The sequence below is a fragment of the Narcine bancroftii genome, chromosome 3, assembly GCF_036971445.1.
Source record: "Narcine bancroftii isolate sNarBan1 chromosome 3, sNarBan1.hap1, whole genome shotgun sequence".
NCBI lineage: Eukaryota > Metazoa > Chordata > Chondrichthyes > Torpediniformes > Narcinidae > Narcine > Narcine bancroftii.
In genome coordinates, this window is record NC_091471.1 from 257,689,683 (window position 1) to 257,706,190 (window position 16,508).

Here is a 16,508-nt window from a genome sequence, read left to right on the forward strand (position 1 = left end):
AGGAATGTACATCGGCCTAACGGCCACCCACCGTGACAATCACCGATCCCTAATTATTATTTATTTTCCTGGTGTAAAACGTTTTTTTGTTGTTGGTCGAAGTCTGGATGAGCTGTCCTGTTCTAGATATTGGGCGGTGGGGGGAAAATGCATGAGCCTGTGTATACAGTCAATAATGAGAATGGAGTAGATGTAAATTGAATATGAGTTGCCAACGATGGCACTAACAATGTATATGGCTGTACAAGCTTGTGTGAAAAATATAAATAAAATATTAAAAAAAAAACAAATCTTGAGGATTGGGCAGCTTGTAGCCATCATCCTCGAGAACCTCATTCACATACTTGCAGTTCCTGCTCATGCGAATATTCCCTTGGGACTTGGGAACGTGAACTGTGGGTGAGCCCCACTCACCAGGTATGACAGGGATCAGTATATCATGATTTACGAGACGCTCATTCTCTTTATTTACAGTTTCCACCAGTGCATAGGGCTTTCTGAAACGTTGGTTTTGCACCTGGGTTACGTTTAATTGAAGCAGTAAACCCTATTATTCCTGAACCTTCTTTCCTGAACAATTTGTCATACCTTCTTAGAAATGAGTCTAACTCCAACTGAGCAGAAGATGTGGTGTGATTTAAGGGTTGGCTTGGGCAGAGATTTGGTCTCATTCCCTAACCACCAAAATGTTCTCCCAATTCAATCTGATTTTGGTAAGCCAGTTTCTCCCAAAGAGAACTGGACGATTACCTTTCACAATCAACAATTCTGGCCTGAATGTTTCACCATTTTCATGCCACACTGGGGCAGTTATCATACTGAGGAGTGGGACTATCTCCTCACGGTAGGTATTTGTTTCCTTTAATGGAAACTCTAACAGTTTTGTAAAGTAGACCGAGTCAGGCAGAGTCAACCGGGAAGCTCCTTTATTTACCTCCATCTCAGTGCATTATTTCCTACATTCATGTTAATCCTATACAGTAAAGATATACTCACCCTTCAGCTGAAACAAAATGCCTTATCCGTTTGTACACTCTCAGTTATCGTCAGAATCAGCTTCAACAAATTTCTGTCTTCTTGTGGCTGTGCTTTGAGGAGAAACACACCGAGCAAGTATGTTCTCGCTTCTTGCATCTGTGGCACGTAGTGTCTTTGAATCGGCAGGTGTCAGCTGATGTTTTCCTCCACGGCACTGGCACTGCATCCCCTTGCTGAATGAGTTAGAAGGAAATTTTGACGTCTGCTTCTTCCTCCCATGGCCTAGCCAATGTGTCTCTCTGTGGCTGGCAGCTTTCCCCATGTAGTCCTCGTTTGCTGCCCCGCCATCTCGTCAGCAAAACCTTTAGCCCTTGTGCCGTCGAACATCAAATCACGAACTGAAAGAAGATGTTGCGGAGTATGGGACATTTTGGGGTGTAGCCCCGAAACAAGTCTGTCTCGGAGTGCCTCCTTCAAAAAGGAGCTGTAGGAACAAGCTGAAGCCAACAGTTTCAGTTTAACAACAAAGTCTGTCACGGACCCTCTATCTCCCTGCTGTGTTGTCCAAAACTTATGCCTCTCTGTGATGACATTAGGTGTCGGATTAAAATGTTCAATAGGCAGCTTCTTCAAGTCTGCATATTCCTTTCTGCTGGACTGATCCGGATTGCACAGATTTTGTGCGCTGCAGGTCCCACACTTGTAAGAAATCAACTTTTTTTTGCCCTCAGCAATGGTATTGACATTGAAAAAGGCATCCATGTGATCAGTATAGTCCTCAAAAGACCCCATAGTTTCCTCAGAAACACCAACATTACCAAAAACTGCCATCATGGGGACTTTAAAAGTCCTTGTTCCCAATTTGGTTTACTAGAGAAACTATGAGTATAGATTGAAGATCCAGTAGTTAACGTACACCGTCAAAAAAACAGAGGCACGACACCCATGATTTGATAGAGTGAGATCGAAAACTCGTGGTTTATTCACACAGCTCATGGACCAAGCAGTGATCAAATCACATTCCAAGATGGTTCAGTCATAGCTGACAGAGGTTACATTTTACCATATTTGGTTATAGTGGACATTCCTTGGATACCAATTATGCAACAGATCACTGACATAAAACAATGAGGTTAATGACTTAACATAATTACCTAGTCATGAGATACATAATATATCAGAATGGATGGTGACTTATAGGATACTGCAAGAGGGTTGTAAACTCAGCAGGCGCCATCACGGCCATTAGTCCACTCCATTCAGGATATAAGCCCCAGATACTACTTCACTTTCTCTCCTTTTTGTACTAATTTATTTTTTTTAAATCGTGTATTTAGGGATTGTAATTTATAGCAATTCAGCACCTATAATGCACAAAACTGCTGCTACAAAACAACAACTTTCATGGCACATATGAGAATAAACCTGATTTGGATTTTGATTCTCTCTATTCCTCCCCACTGTGAAGAATGATGAAGTCTGCAGAACCTGGTTGAAACTAAAAACCCAATGCTGGAGAAACTCAGCAGATTAAACAGTGTCCTTTATGTAGCAAAGATATAATGTTTCAGGCTTGATCGTGGACTTTAAGAGGACAAGAAGTGACCACCCTCCACTACACATAGTATGGAGAGGGGAGAGCACCAAGTTCCTTGTTCCCTATCGTGGACACTCAACTTCACCTCACATGTCGGGAAGGTGCAACAATGACTACACTTCCTGAGAAGACTGAAGCGGGCAAGGCTACCGGCCACCATATGTCAACCTTCTGCAGGAACTCTATCAAGAACGTTCTGGCTGGCTGCATCACAGTGAGGTACGGTTGCTGCAGAGAAATGGATCGGAGGTCAATCCACAGGACCATAAGAGTGGCAGAGAGGATCACTGGAGTCTCCCTCCCACCCCATCGACGTGATCAACCAGAATCGTTGCCTGAAGAGGTGTAAAATCATTGAGGACCCTTTCAACCATGCACATGGCATCTCTCACCTGCTCTCGTTGGGAAAGAGATACAAGAATATCAGAGCCAGCACCACCAGGCTGAGGAACAGCTTCTTCCCGGGGACAATGAGAATGGTGAACAGCAAAAGGATCTGCTCACACTGACCTTCCGAGACCATCATAGTTATGAAACAATATTCATTTATTTGTATACATGAATACTTGTCCTGCATGAGTATTGCTTGTCTACCTTTGTGTTATGTCTGGTTGTGTGTCTGCGTGTTTTGCACCGAGGACCGGGGAACACTGTTTTGTCAGGTGGTACTTGTACAATCAGTTGACAATAAACCTGACTTGGCTTGAACCCTTCATCAAGGTATGAGCAAAATGTAGGCAGGTGCCTGCATGTTAAGAATGGTGCACAAATCTAGAGTGAGATGGGAATCAGATTTGAACATAACAATTGGTCAGATCTATGTCAAGGAAGTTTGTTAGCTACTATTAATGCTCAGTACAGACTGGTTCACTATAACTTCCTCCATCAACTGTACCTCACCCCACAGAAACTGCATAATATAACCCTGAGATGCCAGAGATGTGCTTCAGGTGTTATATAGCGGTCAGCTCCTACTTGTACTCTACCTGGCTCTGTAGAAAAGTGAGACCCTTCTGGTGTGACGTCTGTGACACCCTGGCTAAGATCACAGGAGTTACCTTCCCATTAGATCCTGAGCTTTGCTTACTGGGGAATTTCATGAGTGTCAGGAGATCTTTAACTAATTTCCAAATTAAATTTATGGACATTGTTTGGCCTGCAAATGTACAACAGTGACAGGGAAATCTGATCTTCAGAAATGAATAGTTGTATTCATTCTGATCTCCTTGATGGAGTGTGGTAAGTTGCGGGCTTTGACAAGTGGTATAACCTGATGAACCCGGGGTGGCAGAGGTCATTGTGAAGGGCCTGTAGCCGGTCATTTTGTGCGCTGGCACGTTCCGCCGGTAGGGAGTTTTCCGGGCCGGTACAAGATATCATAATTGTAGGAGGAAAGTTCGATTCTCCACCTCAATATCTTGTCATTTTTGATTTGACCTCACTGCTGGTTGTTGAACATGAAGGCAACTACACGTTGGACAGTCAGCAGTTAAATTGTTTGCCAGCAAGGGACTGTCTCCAGTGCCGTACCCCCTTGATGATGGCATCGGCCTCCTTCTTGACTGAGGAGTGTTGGATTTTGGGACCCTGGAGAGTGCAGGAGAAAAAGGCTATGGGTCTGCCCACCTGGTTAAGGGTGACGGCCAGGGTCAAGTCGGATGCATCACTCTCCACCTGGAACAGAATGGATTCATCCACTACAGGCATTGTGGCCTTGGCAATGTCTGCCCTGATGCGGTTGAAGGCGTCAGGGGAAAAAAGATGGCTTTGACAACAGAGCAAACTTTGTCCACATAACTGATGATCCTTTGGGCACAGAAAGAGGAGGCCAGGCACCTTTTCAGGGCTTTAAGGCTGTGGGGAAGGGGGAGTTCCAGCAGAGGGCGCATGTGGTCAGGATTGGGGGCCAATGACTCAGTTCTCTATGACACAGCCAAGGATAGCAAAGTGAGTTGTGTGAAACACACACTTGCCTTTACTGTAGATGAGATTAAGGAGTTTGGAGGCCTGAAGAAATTTTTGGAGGTTGGTGTCATGATCCTGTTATGGCCGTAAATGGTGACGATGTCCAGGTACAGGAATGTGGCATTCAGCTCATACTAGACTACCATGCAAGCCATCTCCCACTGGAAGACCAAGACCCTATTGGTGACTCCAAAGGGGACCCTGAGGAAATGGGAGAGGTGGCCATCTGCCTCAAAGGCAGTGTGTTGGGGGTCCTCTGAGTGGATAGGGAGCTGGTGATATGCCAATTTTAAATTGATGGCAGAGAATATCTGATATTGAATGATTTGATTCACCACGTCGGATATATGGAAAAGAGGGTACGCGCCCAGCTGTGCATATCTGTTAATGGTCTGATTGTAGTCGATGACCATTCTAAGTTTTGCCTCATTCTTTACTACCACCGTTTCGGCTCTCCAGGAGCTGGTGCTGGCTTCAATGATCCTCTCATTCAGAAGTCACTGTATCTCCGACCTGATAAAGGCCCTGTCCCCGGCACTGTAGCACCTACTTTTGGTGGGGATGGGTTTGCATTCGGGGGTGAGGATAACGAACAGCGGTGGAGGAGTGATCTTGAGGGTTGAGAGGCCATGGGTTGCACATGGTGGGAAATCTACTGGTTGCTGGCTGGAAATGATGGGGGGAGAGGCCGGGGGATTTCCGTGGGTGGAGTGCAGTGGACGGTTTAAAAACTGCTGGTTCCAGATAGTGGGGGGGGGGGGAGGTGGGTCCGCTGTACTCTGTCATGACACTTTTAAGGTGGCATTGAAAGCTGTGGCATCATGAGGAGCTTAAAGTTTTGGTAGTCTGTTCCCTGTACCATCAGAGTCATTATGCAGTAGCTGCAGATATCTACCATTTGGGACTTTGAGGCCAGAGAGACTTTGTGGTTTATTGGCCTTAGTGCAAGGGAGTAGCGCTGCACCGTCGGGGTGGATGAAACTCTCCGTGCTCCCATTCTCAAACAGGCAGCTTGTCACGTGGCAGTTTACCCCGATGTCCATCATCGATCTGGCGAGTGGGTGAGGGCTCCCCTGGTCTAGCATGATGGAGGCCAGTGTTGAATCTCTGTCGGCCTCCATAGATGTGGTGGAATGTTCAGCCGTTTGGTTCCAAGATGGCGGCCCCCACAGCCTGCACATGGTGCTGCTGGGTTGAGGAGATGGCCGCATCCAAGATGGTGGCCTCTACAGTCTGCATGAGGTGCTGCTGGGTTGAGATGGCAGTGTCCAAGATGGTGGCCCCCACAGCCCGCACACAGCGCTACTGGTTTTGGAGGGCGACCTGGATGTACGCACTTTGGTGTAGAGTCCTTTATTCCCTCAGTTAGTGTAAACCATGTCTTTTGACAGGCAGTGTTTTCTCGGGTGTTTTAACAAGCCACTTTCCAGTGCTGGCAGAATAGCCGTGGTTGAGTCACTGGCGGGATATGGTGGTGTTCTGCAGGCCTGAGGTCCTCCCACTTCCCACTCCCTGCTGGAGTGAGATGATGGCAGTATCTTTAGTCTCCATTAGCTTTCACGGCACAAACATACTGGAATCCCAGATTCACACTTTAACAGCATTAACCTGCATCAGGCTGTGGCAGGATGCACCAAAGGAAAACACAAGCACAATACTGTTTGGGGCAACACAGCTTTATTCCACTCACATAAAGATCTAGTTGGTTGCTAGTGCTTGCAGCAGTGATCCCAGGGAGAGGGAGAGAGAGAGAGAGAGAGAGCACACAGTCCGGACCTTGGCTTTATAACTCTGGGCCCACCTGGTGGTCAGATGTCTTTAGGCCGGGTGCCATGTCTCTAGGCCCCCTGGTGGCCGAGTGATGTACCACAGCATATCATCACATTCACCCCCTTTAAATAAAAGTCCTGGAATTACTCACAAGTCCAGGTTTACCGTTGGTTTCCGCACCCTCTGAGACCTCCTAGGGAGGGTGCATGGTTTGGACTGGGGGGGTGCGGTTGTTCAGCTGGGTGTTTTTGTATACTGGGTGGGTTGGGGGTCCCCAGGGGGGTGCCATTCATCCTCTGTGGTGCAGCTGAGCAGGGTGTATCCGATGTTATACACGTAAGTAGATAGTTCAATCCTCCAATGTAAGATTTTATCATTCTTAATTTTCCCCCGACTGTTGGTCTGTGACCAGTGTAAACCGACTGCCCGCCAGGTAGTGCCTCCAGTGCCTTACTGCCTCCACTATGGCCTGGGCCTCTTTCTCCACTGCTGAGGGCATGGTTTCTGAGCCCTGAAGCGTTCAAGAAAAGAAAGCTACTGGGCATCCCTCCTGGTTCAAGGTGGTTGCTATGGCTACATCTGAGGCATCGGTCTCCACCTGGAAGGGGAGTGTTTCATCTACAGCCCTCATGGTGATGTGTGCCAAGTGATCGCACAGACTGTTAAATGCCTGATCCACTTCACTGGGCAGAGGGAATTCTTTTGCTCTCATCAGTGGATGGGCCCTGTCTAAGTACTGGGGTATCCACTGCGCGTAATAGGCAAGTAAACCCAAGCATTTTTTAAGCGATTTGGACAGAATGGGAATGGGTAGGTCCATCAGGGCCTGCATGCGAGCTGGATTTGGTCCCACCTCCCCGTTCTGTACTATGTAACCCAACAAAGCCAGCTTCCTAGCCCCGAACACACACTTTGTTGTATGTCATGTTGCGTTCTTTAGCTGCCTCCAGGAATCTCTTTAGGTTTGCCTTGTGGTCGCTCACCGAGTGCCCACAGATGGTTAGGATTAGGGTTATGGAAAACAGCCTCCAGACGGTAGTCGTCCACCAATCGGTCCATTTCCCTCTGGAACAGTGATACCCCGTTAGTGACTCCGTATGGGAGTCGGAGGAACTGATAGAGTTGGCCATCAGCTTCAAACGCCGTATCGGGCCTGTCGTTCCTACTGATGGACACATGGTGGTTCGCAGCTTTGAGGTCGATGGTGGAGAAGACTTTATACTGGGCTATCGTATTCACCATCTCGCTAATCCGAGGAAGAGGGTATGCGTCCAGATGTATGAACTTATTAATAGTCTAGCTGTAGTCGACCACTAAGTGTAGTTTCTCCCGGTCTTTGCTATAACTACCTGGGGCTCGCCATGGACTATTGCTGGGTTCAACAATGCCCTCCTGCAGCAATCGGCGTGTCTCCATTTTAATAAAAGCTCTGTCTCTGGGACTGTACCTCCTGCTCTTTGTGGCTATGGGTTTACAGTCTGGGGTGCAGTGGGTAAATAAGGGGGGTGGCTCGATATTAAGGACCGTTAGCGCACAGTGCTTTTGGCTCGTAAGCACTAGTTGGGGCTGTGGTCCATTGTGGACGACCGTGAGGCTCTCCAGATGGCACTGGAAGTCTAATCCCAACTGCGGGGTGCAGAGCTGTTCCAGGAATGTGGCCCTGTGACAAGGCCTTTATCAGGTCAGAGATTCTGCAACTTCTGAATGAGAGGATCATTGAAACCAGCAGGTGGAAGTCCTTATACTCCCTCCCTTTTATTTCTATTGTCACCACACAGTACACCTTTACTTCCACTGAGTGGTTGTTGGATGCTAGGAGAATCTGCCTGTTTCTGGGGTGTATGAAGAACCTGTGGTCTTTGGCTAATTTCAGCTCTATGAAACTCTCTGTACTACCGCTGTCCAACAGTCATTTAAATTTCAACCCATTCAACCGCATGGAGACCGTAGCCTCTGACAAATTGTGGGAACTCATCTGATTGATCCTGAGAGAGGCCAGAGTGCACTCCTCGGTCTCCTCATGGTTTCTGTCGTAGTGGCGTTCCTCCTCTGGATCCTGAATCCAAGATGGCCACTCCCCCTGGGTGCACATGGCGTTTTTTCCTGGCTGACCTGGGGAAGAAGCAGAGCTATCCCGTCGCCCATTTCCATGACAATGGGATTGGCGGTCGCCTGCCGGCTCCTGCAGACCCGAGCATAATGGCCTTGTTTTCTACATTTCGAGCAGTCTGCGTCTCTTGCCAGGCAGTGTGCCCGGGGGTGAGGTTTAGGCCACATCTATGGGTCACATCTGGCTGAGCTGCCATTGCTGCAGCCGTTGTCGCCTCCACATTATCGGCCCAATCTTGACGGGATGTCAGCGAGTCCAGCAGGGTTGAGTGGGGGCTTGGCGCTGTGGTCGGGGAGGTATTCCCAAAGGTTCTTTCTAGCTGTCTCAATCGCCTCTGCCACCCTCATATTCTCTTCCAGGGACACCATGCTTTGTTCTAACAGCCACTGGCGGATTTTGTTTGACTGGACTCTCGCCACCAGCGTGTCCCTCATCAGGTCCTGCGATATTTGCTGTGGGGTTCTTGCGCGGAAGTTGCATGCCCATGCTAGGGCTCTTACTGAGAGCATGAAATCCCGGAAGGACTCCCCTGGTTGCTGTCTTCTGGTCAGGAGATGGTGTCTCGCATGTACTTTGCCTCCCCTTAGAGATAATGGGACTGGAGCATGTCCATAGCCTCCCTGTATGAGGCTCAGTCCTGGACTAATGCATATGGGAGGTCTCCCAGCTGGGCCACCAACAGCATGAAAAGGTCTTCCGGGTGTGCAGTTGCCATCATCACACGAGCATCATTCAGGAAACAATGTCTCCATCGGCTGAAGTGTGTGCGCAGGGGGCCGAGGGGTCTAGTTCCAGGCATTCCAGTCATAGCATCGTTAAGAGGTGCTGCCATTGATTTGTTTCTAGGCGCCCCAATCACGCTGGAGCTAGGGACTGTCACTTCCACTGATGGACATTGGACATCCCAGGGACCGGCGTTAACTGGTAGGCGTCCGCTGAGGGTCTGGCGTCCTCGCTATCATCCCTGTGTCTGAGCCAGACTCCACCACATTTGGGGGGGGGGGGCTTGCATATGTCTCAACCATGAAGGGTTTGTCCTCCTCCTCGATCTCCTCCTTGTGCTTGGGTGGGATCGCCCACATTTTATGTGAGTGGAATAAATTGTGGCAGGCTGCACCAAAAGAAAACACAAGCAACACTGCTTTATTCCACTCACAGATAGATCTAGTTGGCTGCTTGCTTGCGTTTGCAGTAGAGAGAGAGAGAGAGAGAGAGGGAGAGAGAGAGCGAGAGAGAGAGAGAGAGAGAGAGAGAGAGAGTCATCAAGGAGGGTCAGGGGTCAGAGATGGATCTGAATGGGAGTGAATGAATGGTGCAGCTCAGGAGCCTGAAATTCTAGCAGTGATCGTCATCAACCACAGGCACAAATCCCAGGCCTGCATTTTCCTTCCGTAGGTGAGAATTGGAGGTATGCGTGGGGTAGGGTGGCCATTTCAAACTTACCAAAACGGAGGGCAGGGCAGAGCAGGTGCCATAATGAGGGGCCATTAGGGTAACCAGGAGGGGGGCACATAGTCCAAGACCCGTAAACCCGTGCAGCGGGGATGGGGGCGGGACCGGGAGGGTGCTGGTACATAGCTGTCAAATGAACGTTAACAGTGCTGCTTTTATTGTGTGGAAAGCCACTAGCGTGTGTCAATCTGGACGCTAGTGATGCTTGATGCCTGCCAGTGTTGCAGGTGGGTCAGCGTCAGAAACTCTCTCGGGAGGGGGGGGGCCGCTGTCACACTTCCCTGTCATCGCGCATGCGTGCGAGACAATACATGGCCATACCCAGCACATTTAATGGTTAAGTGCCTTAGTTTGTCCTCCATTTAGGGGTGTAGGGCCTACCCCATGTACACCCCAAACGGAGAACAAATTAAATCCAGCTTGAGGTGGCGCCGGACGGAGGACAGAAGGTGGACTGGCGAGGAAAGTTTAGGGGAGACGTCAGGGTGGGTTTTTTACACAGAGCCCTGGGTGCCTGGAATCCATTGCCAGGGATGGTGGTGGAGGCTGGAACATGGGGGTCATTTAAAAGATTCTTAGACAGGAACATGGATGAAAGGAAAATAGAGGGTTACGAGATTGATGAGAGAAAGATTTAGATTGTTGTGGACTATCTTTCCATAGGTTGGCACAATATCGTGAGCCAAAGGCCCTGTTCTGTGCTGGAATGTTCTACGAAAGTAACACTGAGGTAAAAGTTCACCTGCCAAATTGTCATGTGGTGTAGGCTTATGGCCTTATCTTCTGTGTTACAACCGTTACCAGGGGTGGGAATGCATGGAGCCAGTGACCCAGGGTTTAGTCCTGACCTCCTATGCCGTCTGGGTGGAGTTTGGATGTTCCACCTGTGACTGCATGACACGTCTCTCCTTCCCCCACCCCCACAACCTGGGTCCTCCGGGCTCCGCCACATCCCAAAGAATGTGTAACTTCAGAGGTGAACTGGCTACTGTAAATTGCCCCTGGAGAGTTGGTGAGGGGTAGAATCTGGGGGCAGGTGGTGGGAAGACAGGGATTAATGTCAAGGCTGGCATAAACCCAGTGGACAGAAGGGCCATGATTATTCATACATACAAGGCTGTGGATTGAATGTGTGTGAAAGCTGTGACCTAGTCATGGGAAGCTCTCATTGAACAGGTCGTATGAATTCAGGAATGTATACAGCAAACCTTTCCCTGCTGTGCCAAAACCAGAAATCATTTGTTGCAAAACAAATTGCTCATGGACATTTATCCTTCACACTCTTCCATGTGACCTTCACTGGCACCTTTTTGTACTTTAGTTTAACACTTGCAACCGGGTTCCCCAGGGAATGAAGATCGCTTTTCACTTTGGACTCTGGCCATTTTTAACCATTCATAATATATACCTGGACTCCCATGTACAGGTATGTACTGGCGACCCAAGCTCCAGATCTGAGCCTTTGATACGGTCAGGAACTCTTCAGCACTCTCGGAACCTCCTCGCATCCCAGTTCCGATACCTGGTACACCTCCAGCCAGCTTGAGCCAGCCTCCAGCAGTCTGCAGCCTGGTGTGAGTCTCCTGTCAGCCATCTCCAGCAGCCTACAGCCTCCATGGATTCCTTACCTCCAGTCGCCAGCAGCTGCCACATGCATTAGTCCCTCAGCTCCAGAGCCCCCCTCACTGGTTCGCTGCTGGGGTCATCGTTCCCATGGGTTGTCTCCTCCGCTTCTTCCCTCTCAGATAGGGAGTGATCTTCCCATCCTCTGGTGCCCTGCTCCAGTCCCTCCACTTCCCCAGAGTATGCTGCCCCCTCATGGCGGTTGCTGATTAATAGGCACCGCCATCTTCGGCGCGCAGGATCTTGACTAAAACCACTGTCAGCTCCCTCAACGGGCCGTTCAAACCCCGTTTGGATCCGACAGCAGTCGAATGGGTGGCTGGACCCCACAGGAGTGCTGCATCTCCGCTCCCACACTCCCTGAGGGTCCGCACCAGCTGCAGTGGAAGGGGGAGTCCAGACCAACAAAAGGTGTTCATTGGATATGATAAGAGGAGAGGTGAGAATTGATTTTGGCTCTGTGAAAGGAGACAGAGGGGAAAGGGAAGAGAGAGAGGACTGGGGGGGAAGGCAACAGGGGGGAAAAGAAGAAGGAGGTGGGGTTTAATGGAAACTGGAGAATTTGATCTTAATGCCACCCCGTTGGACGATGCCCAGGCAGAAGATGAGGTGTTGGTCCTCCAATTTGCAGGTGGTCTCAGACTGGCAGCGCATGAGACCACTGACAGAGATGTTGGTGTGGGAACAGGGCAGAGACAGATTCCCCTTCACAGTGTAACATTCCCCAATACCAGGGGTCTGTGTGGAATGGGACAGATTCACCCTCATTCAGGCCCCAAGCGCCAGTAATATATCTTTACCTCCTACAGATGCTGAGAGACCAGCTGAGTCCCTCCAGCATTTCTGTGTGTCTTTACTTTAATCTCAGAGTCTGCAGACTTTCGTGTTTGTAGAGCGCGTCAAAAGAATCAAAGGCTTGTTGATCCAAACCAAGGCTTTTATTAACTAAAAGACTGGAGCATATCACATGTAGGTCAACCAGTCCAGAATGACCTGGTCTGGTTAGGAGCAATCCTTTAAGACCTGCCAGTAGGCGTGGCTACACTCTCAGCCAATCACAGTCATCCTGCACTACAATCTGTACATATACACATTGGTGATAGAATCTGTACTAACACAGTGTTTTACTCCATCTTAAATATGAGTTGTCTTGCCTGGATATTGCTCAAAAGCAAGTTTTTCACTATCTCGATACAAGTGACAAACGAGTTAATTGTACTGCGTGGATGTAGTTGAAAGGTGAATGGATGACTGATGCTATCTGTTGCTTCCCTAGGGAGGGCTGATGAGCTGATGAACAACATGCGTCTGCACTGTCAGCGACAGTATGCAGCAGCGTTCCTTAACCAGGTCTGGAATGAGCTGGAACCTCGAACGACCCAAGGCCCTCAGTTACTGCAGAACAAGGTAGGATACTCCAGCTCCACACCCATCAGTGCCCCGAGCAGGTGGGCGGCAGCGCGTGACATTGGGTTAGCAGGGAGTCAATAAATACCGCAGATGCTGGAAGTCTGAATAAAGTGTAGGAAGCACTGTGCATGTGGGGCAGCGAAAAGAGAGAGAGAGAGCGAGAGAGAGAAAGAACTTGTACCATTACATCGGACAACAAGCTTTTGCAAAAGATTTGCCTCCTGAAAAAAAATTAGGGATGATAATAGACAACTTAAAGCTGAATACAAAGATAATTTTAGATTTCACGTAGGAAGTTAGCGAAACATTAACTATTATTGAATTTAGCATGTTTAATCGCATAATGATGCTGATACATTGCGTTAGTTCAACTGACCTAAAAATCCTTTGCCGCTGATTTTCATCTGTACTCAGCATCTGATGCCTCTCATGTCATTGTCCAACAATAGTCGCCCAGCATTGATGGATTCCAGTTGCCCTGATACCACTTTCCATTGGTCGCAATGTCCTGGTGAAACTTTTCACAGTGTCCGTCACTGACGGCACCAAGATCAGCAGGGAAGACGACCAAGTGCGAAGCAGGAAATGAATTTTAATGACATGATGCACTTCATGGTTTTGTCTGCTTGAGGTAGACTTAAAATATGACAGGAAATCACAATAATAGGTTCTATCTAAAAAACAGTATGTGACAGGAAAATGTTGAGGCGATTTTCGTTATCATCAGTCCCAAATCCATAAAATATAGCCAAAAGTGTTCAGGAAGCAACATTTTTGTTATCCAGTGTTATCAGCAAGGTGAACTTTGATGGATGAATCCACAGGCAGAACATTTGAGAACATCACGGGCTGCGTGCTAGAATCGAACATTACAGCACAGAGGCTCTTCAGCCCATCTAGTTGGAACTGAACTATTATTCTGCCTAATCACACTGACCTGCACTCAGTGCATATCCCTCCATAATGTACCTGTCCAAATCTTTCTTAAATGTCGAAATTGAGCCTGCGTTCACCTCTTCAGCTGGAAGCTCGTTCCACTCTCCCACCACTCACTGTGTGAAGACGTTTCCCCTCATGTTCCCCCCAAACTTTTCCCCTTTCACCCTTAACCCATGTCCTCCAGTTCTTGTCTCACCCAACCTCAGTGGAAAAAGTCTGCTTGTATTTATTCCATCTATACCCATCATAATTTTGCATATATCTATCAAATCTCCCTTCATTCTTCCACGATCCAGAAAATAAAGACCTAACCTGTTTAACCTTTCCCTATAACTCAGTTCCTGAAGTCCCAGCAGCATCCTTGTAAATATTCTCTGCACTCTTCCAACCTTAGTAATACCTTTCCTGCAGTTAGATGACCAGAAGTGCACACAATTCTCCAAATCTGCCCTCACCAATGTCTTACATCCCAACTCCTAGACTCATTACTTTGATTTATGAAGGCTAATGTGCCAAAAGCAATCTTTACAACCTTGTCCGCCTGTGACGCCACTTTCAGGGAATTATGTATCTGTATTCCCAGATCCTCTGTTCTATTGCACTCCTCAATGCCTGACCATTTACTGTGTATGTCCTACCTTGGTTTGTCCTTCCAAAATGTAACATCTCACAACTGTCTGCATTAAATTCCATCTGCCATTTTTCAGCCCATTTTTCCAACTGGTCCAGATCCCGCTGCAAGCTTTAGAAGCCTTCCTTGCTGTCTACTACACCTCCAATCTTCAGGTCATCCCTCAATATAACACCCTCAGCCTCCCCCCATAGAAGCCTCAGTAATTCATACCAGATATTAGGGCTCAGTGAATGGTTATTACCTCCTAGACTAGCAGCAATAGAAATTCACCAAAACAATAATTTTTATTAATAATTCTAAATAATATAAAATCTTATGTAACTCTAAAATTAACCCCCTCCTATCTGCAAATGTGTGTGTGTGAGTGTGTGTATGCACACACTCATGCATGTGTGCGTGTGTGGGAGAGTGCAAGTGTGCGCGCATGCACATGTTTTTGTGTGGGAGTGTGAGTGTGTGTGTGGGAGTGTGAGTGTGAGTGTGTGTGTGGGAGTGAGAGTGTGTGTATGGGAGTGTGAGTGTGGGTGTGTGTGTGTAAAAACCCAAACCATTACAGTTCAGGGATAATTTTGAAGAGATTATTTTAAAGTTCACTCTCAGAAATCTTGTGTGTTGAAACTCAGTCTTTAACACTACCGTTCAAAAGTTTTCAAACTCACACATGCTTTGTAGATTTGTTTTAGAGAAATGTTTCTTCATACGATTGATTTTTCCACAAATCCCCCTCTCTTTCATGGAGTTTTGGACCCTTTCAACCTGCTGCGTGAGTGGGGGGGCGGTGTAGAGCTCGTTGAAAGAACCAAAGACATTGATCCAAAAACCAAGGCTTTTATTAGCAAAAGACAGGAGCACTTCACAGGTGGCCGACCAGTCCGGAATGATCCGACCTGGCTAGGGACACAACCCTTTAAGGCCCAGACAGTAGGCGTGGCTTAGCTCTCAGCCAATCGCTGTAAGCACAGTCTAGATACTGTAACTATATACACTATATACATTGGTGATAGATCTGTACTATCACAGGGAGATAACCAGGAAAATTGCCCGGTTGACACGGCAGCTTGAAAGAGCTGAGTGTTTGAAAGGCTCAGGCCCAAACCATCAAGTGCCTTCAACTTCCTATTGATGCGTCATGAACTGCGAACTTTTTCCAGCACGTTTGTGTACTGCGCTCGGCCCCAGCATCCACAGACTTTCTTATTTACTCCTGGATTTATATTTTTTCTCTCTAAATTTTACCCTCCCCCTCTTAATGATCTCAACACCTTCTGTCTGTTGGCCTGGACTCCTCCCTTCTCATTCAATCTTTTTAAAAATGTAGTCATTCAGGGTGGTAACAGGCCCTTCCGGCCCATGTGCCCATGCTGCCAAATTGCACCTAATTGAACTACAACCCCTGTACATTTTGAAAGGTGGGAGGAAGACACGAGGAGAATGTACAGACAGACAATGCCAGATACGAACCCCTGTCGCTGACACTGTATGGCCACTACACTAACTATGCCACCATCCTTCAGACTTTATCCTGATGCCTTCCTGTTTTTTGTTTTTCGAAGAAGGTCTCAGGCCCGAAACATCAGGAATATATCTCTACCTCCTATGGATGCTACAAGACCGGCTGAGATTCTCCAGCATTTACTGTGTGATTTTACTACAATCAGTGTCCGCTGACTTTAGTGTTTCACCCCCCTCTACCTGTTTCCCCAGCTCTCACATCTTCTGACCTCACTATCTTCACCCCTGCAGCTTCTTTACCCCCTTGCACTAATTCTACTTTAGCCTTGATAATGCGGTCACCCCGAAAAGTTGACTGACCATTTCTACCCTGTCTAACTTGCTGAGTTCCTCTAGCATTTCTCTGTCTGCAACAGAAAATAAGACCAGGAGGCCACTCAGCCCTTTGAACCTGCCTGCCCATCATTCATGATGATCACAGCTCAATATCCAAGTTAAATCCTCTGTTCCAACTTTCTCCAGAAATAGGCAAAAGATCTGAATGTTTAAAAGGGGTGCCCCCAGTGGTCAGTTTGTCA

At 47.9% G+C, this 16,508-nt stretch overlaps 1 protein-coding gene across 1 annotated transcript in view; it reads left to right on the plus strand.

The window, feature by feature from the left end:
• The first annotated feature begins 12,777 nt into the window (after window positions 1-12,777).
• LOC138758571 (protein Niban 1-like) overlaps window positions 12,778-16,508 on the plus strand; it is a 105,242-nt gene continuing 101,511 nt past the window's right edge. Inside the window, exon 1 of the mRNA XM_069927695.1 lies at window positions 12,778-12,902. Coding sequence (XP_069783796.1) covers window positions 12,789-12,902 — 114 coding nt within the window. The 5' untranslated portion in view covers window positions 12,778-12,788. The remainder of the gene's footprint in view (window positions 12,903-16,508) is intronic.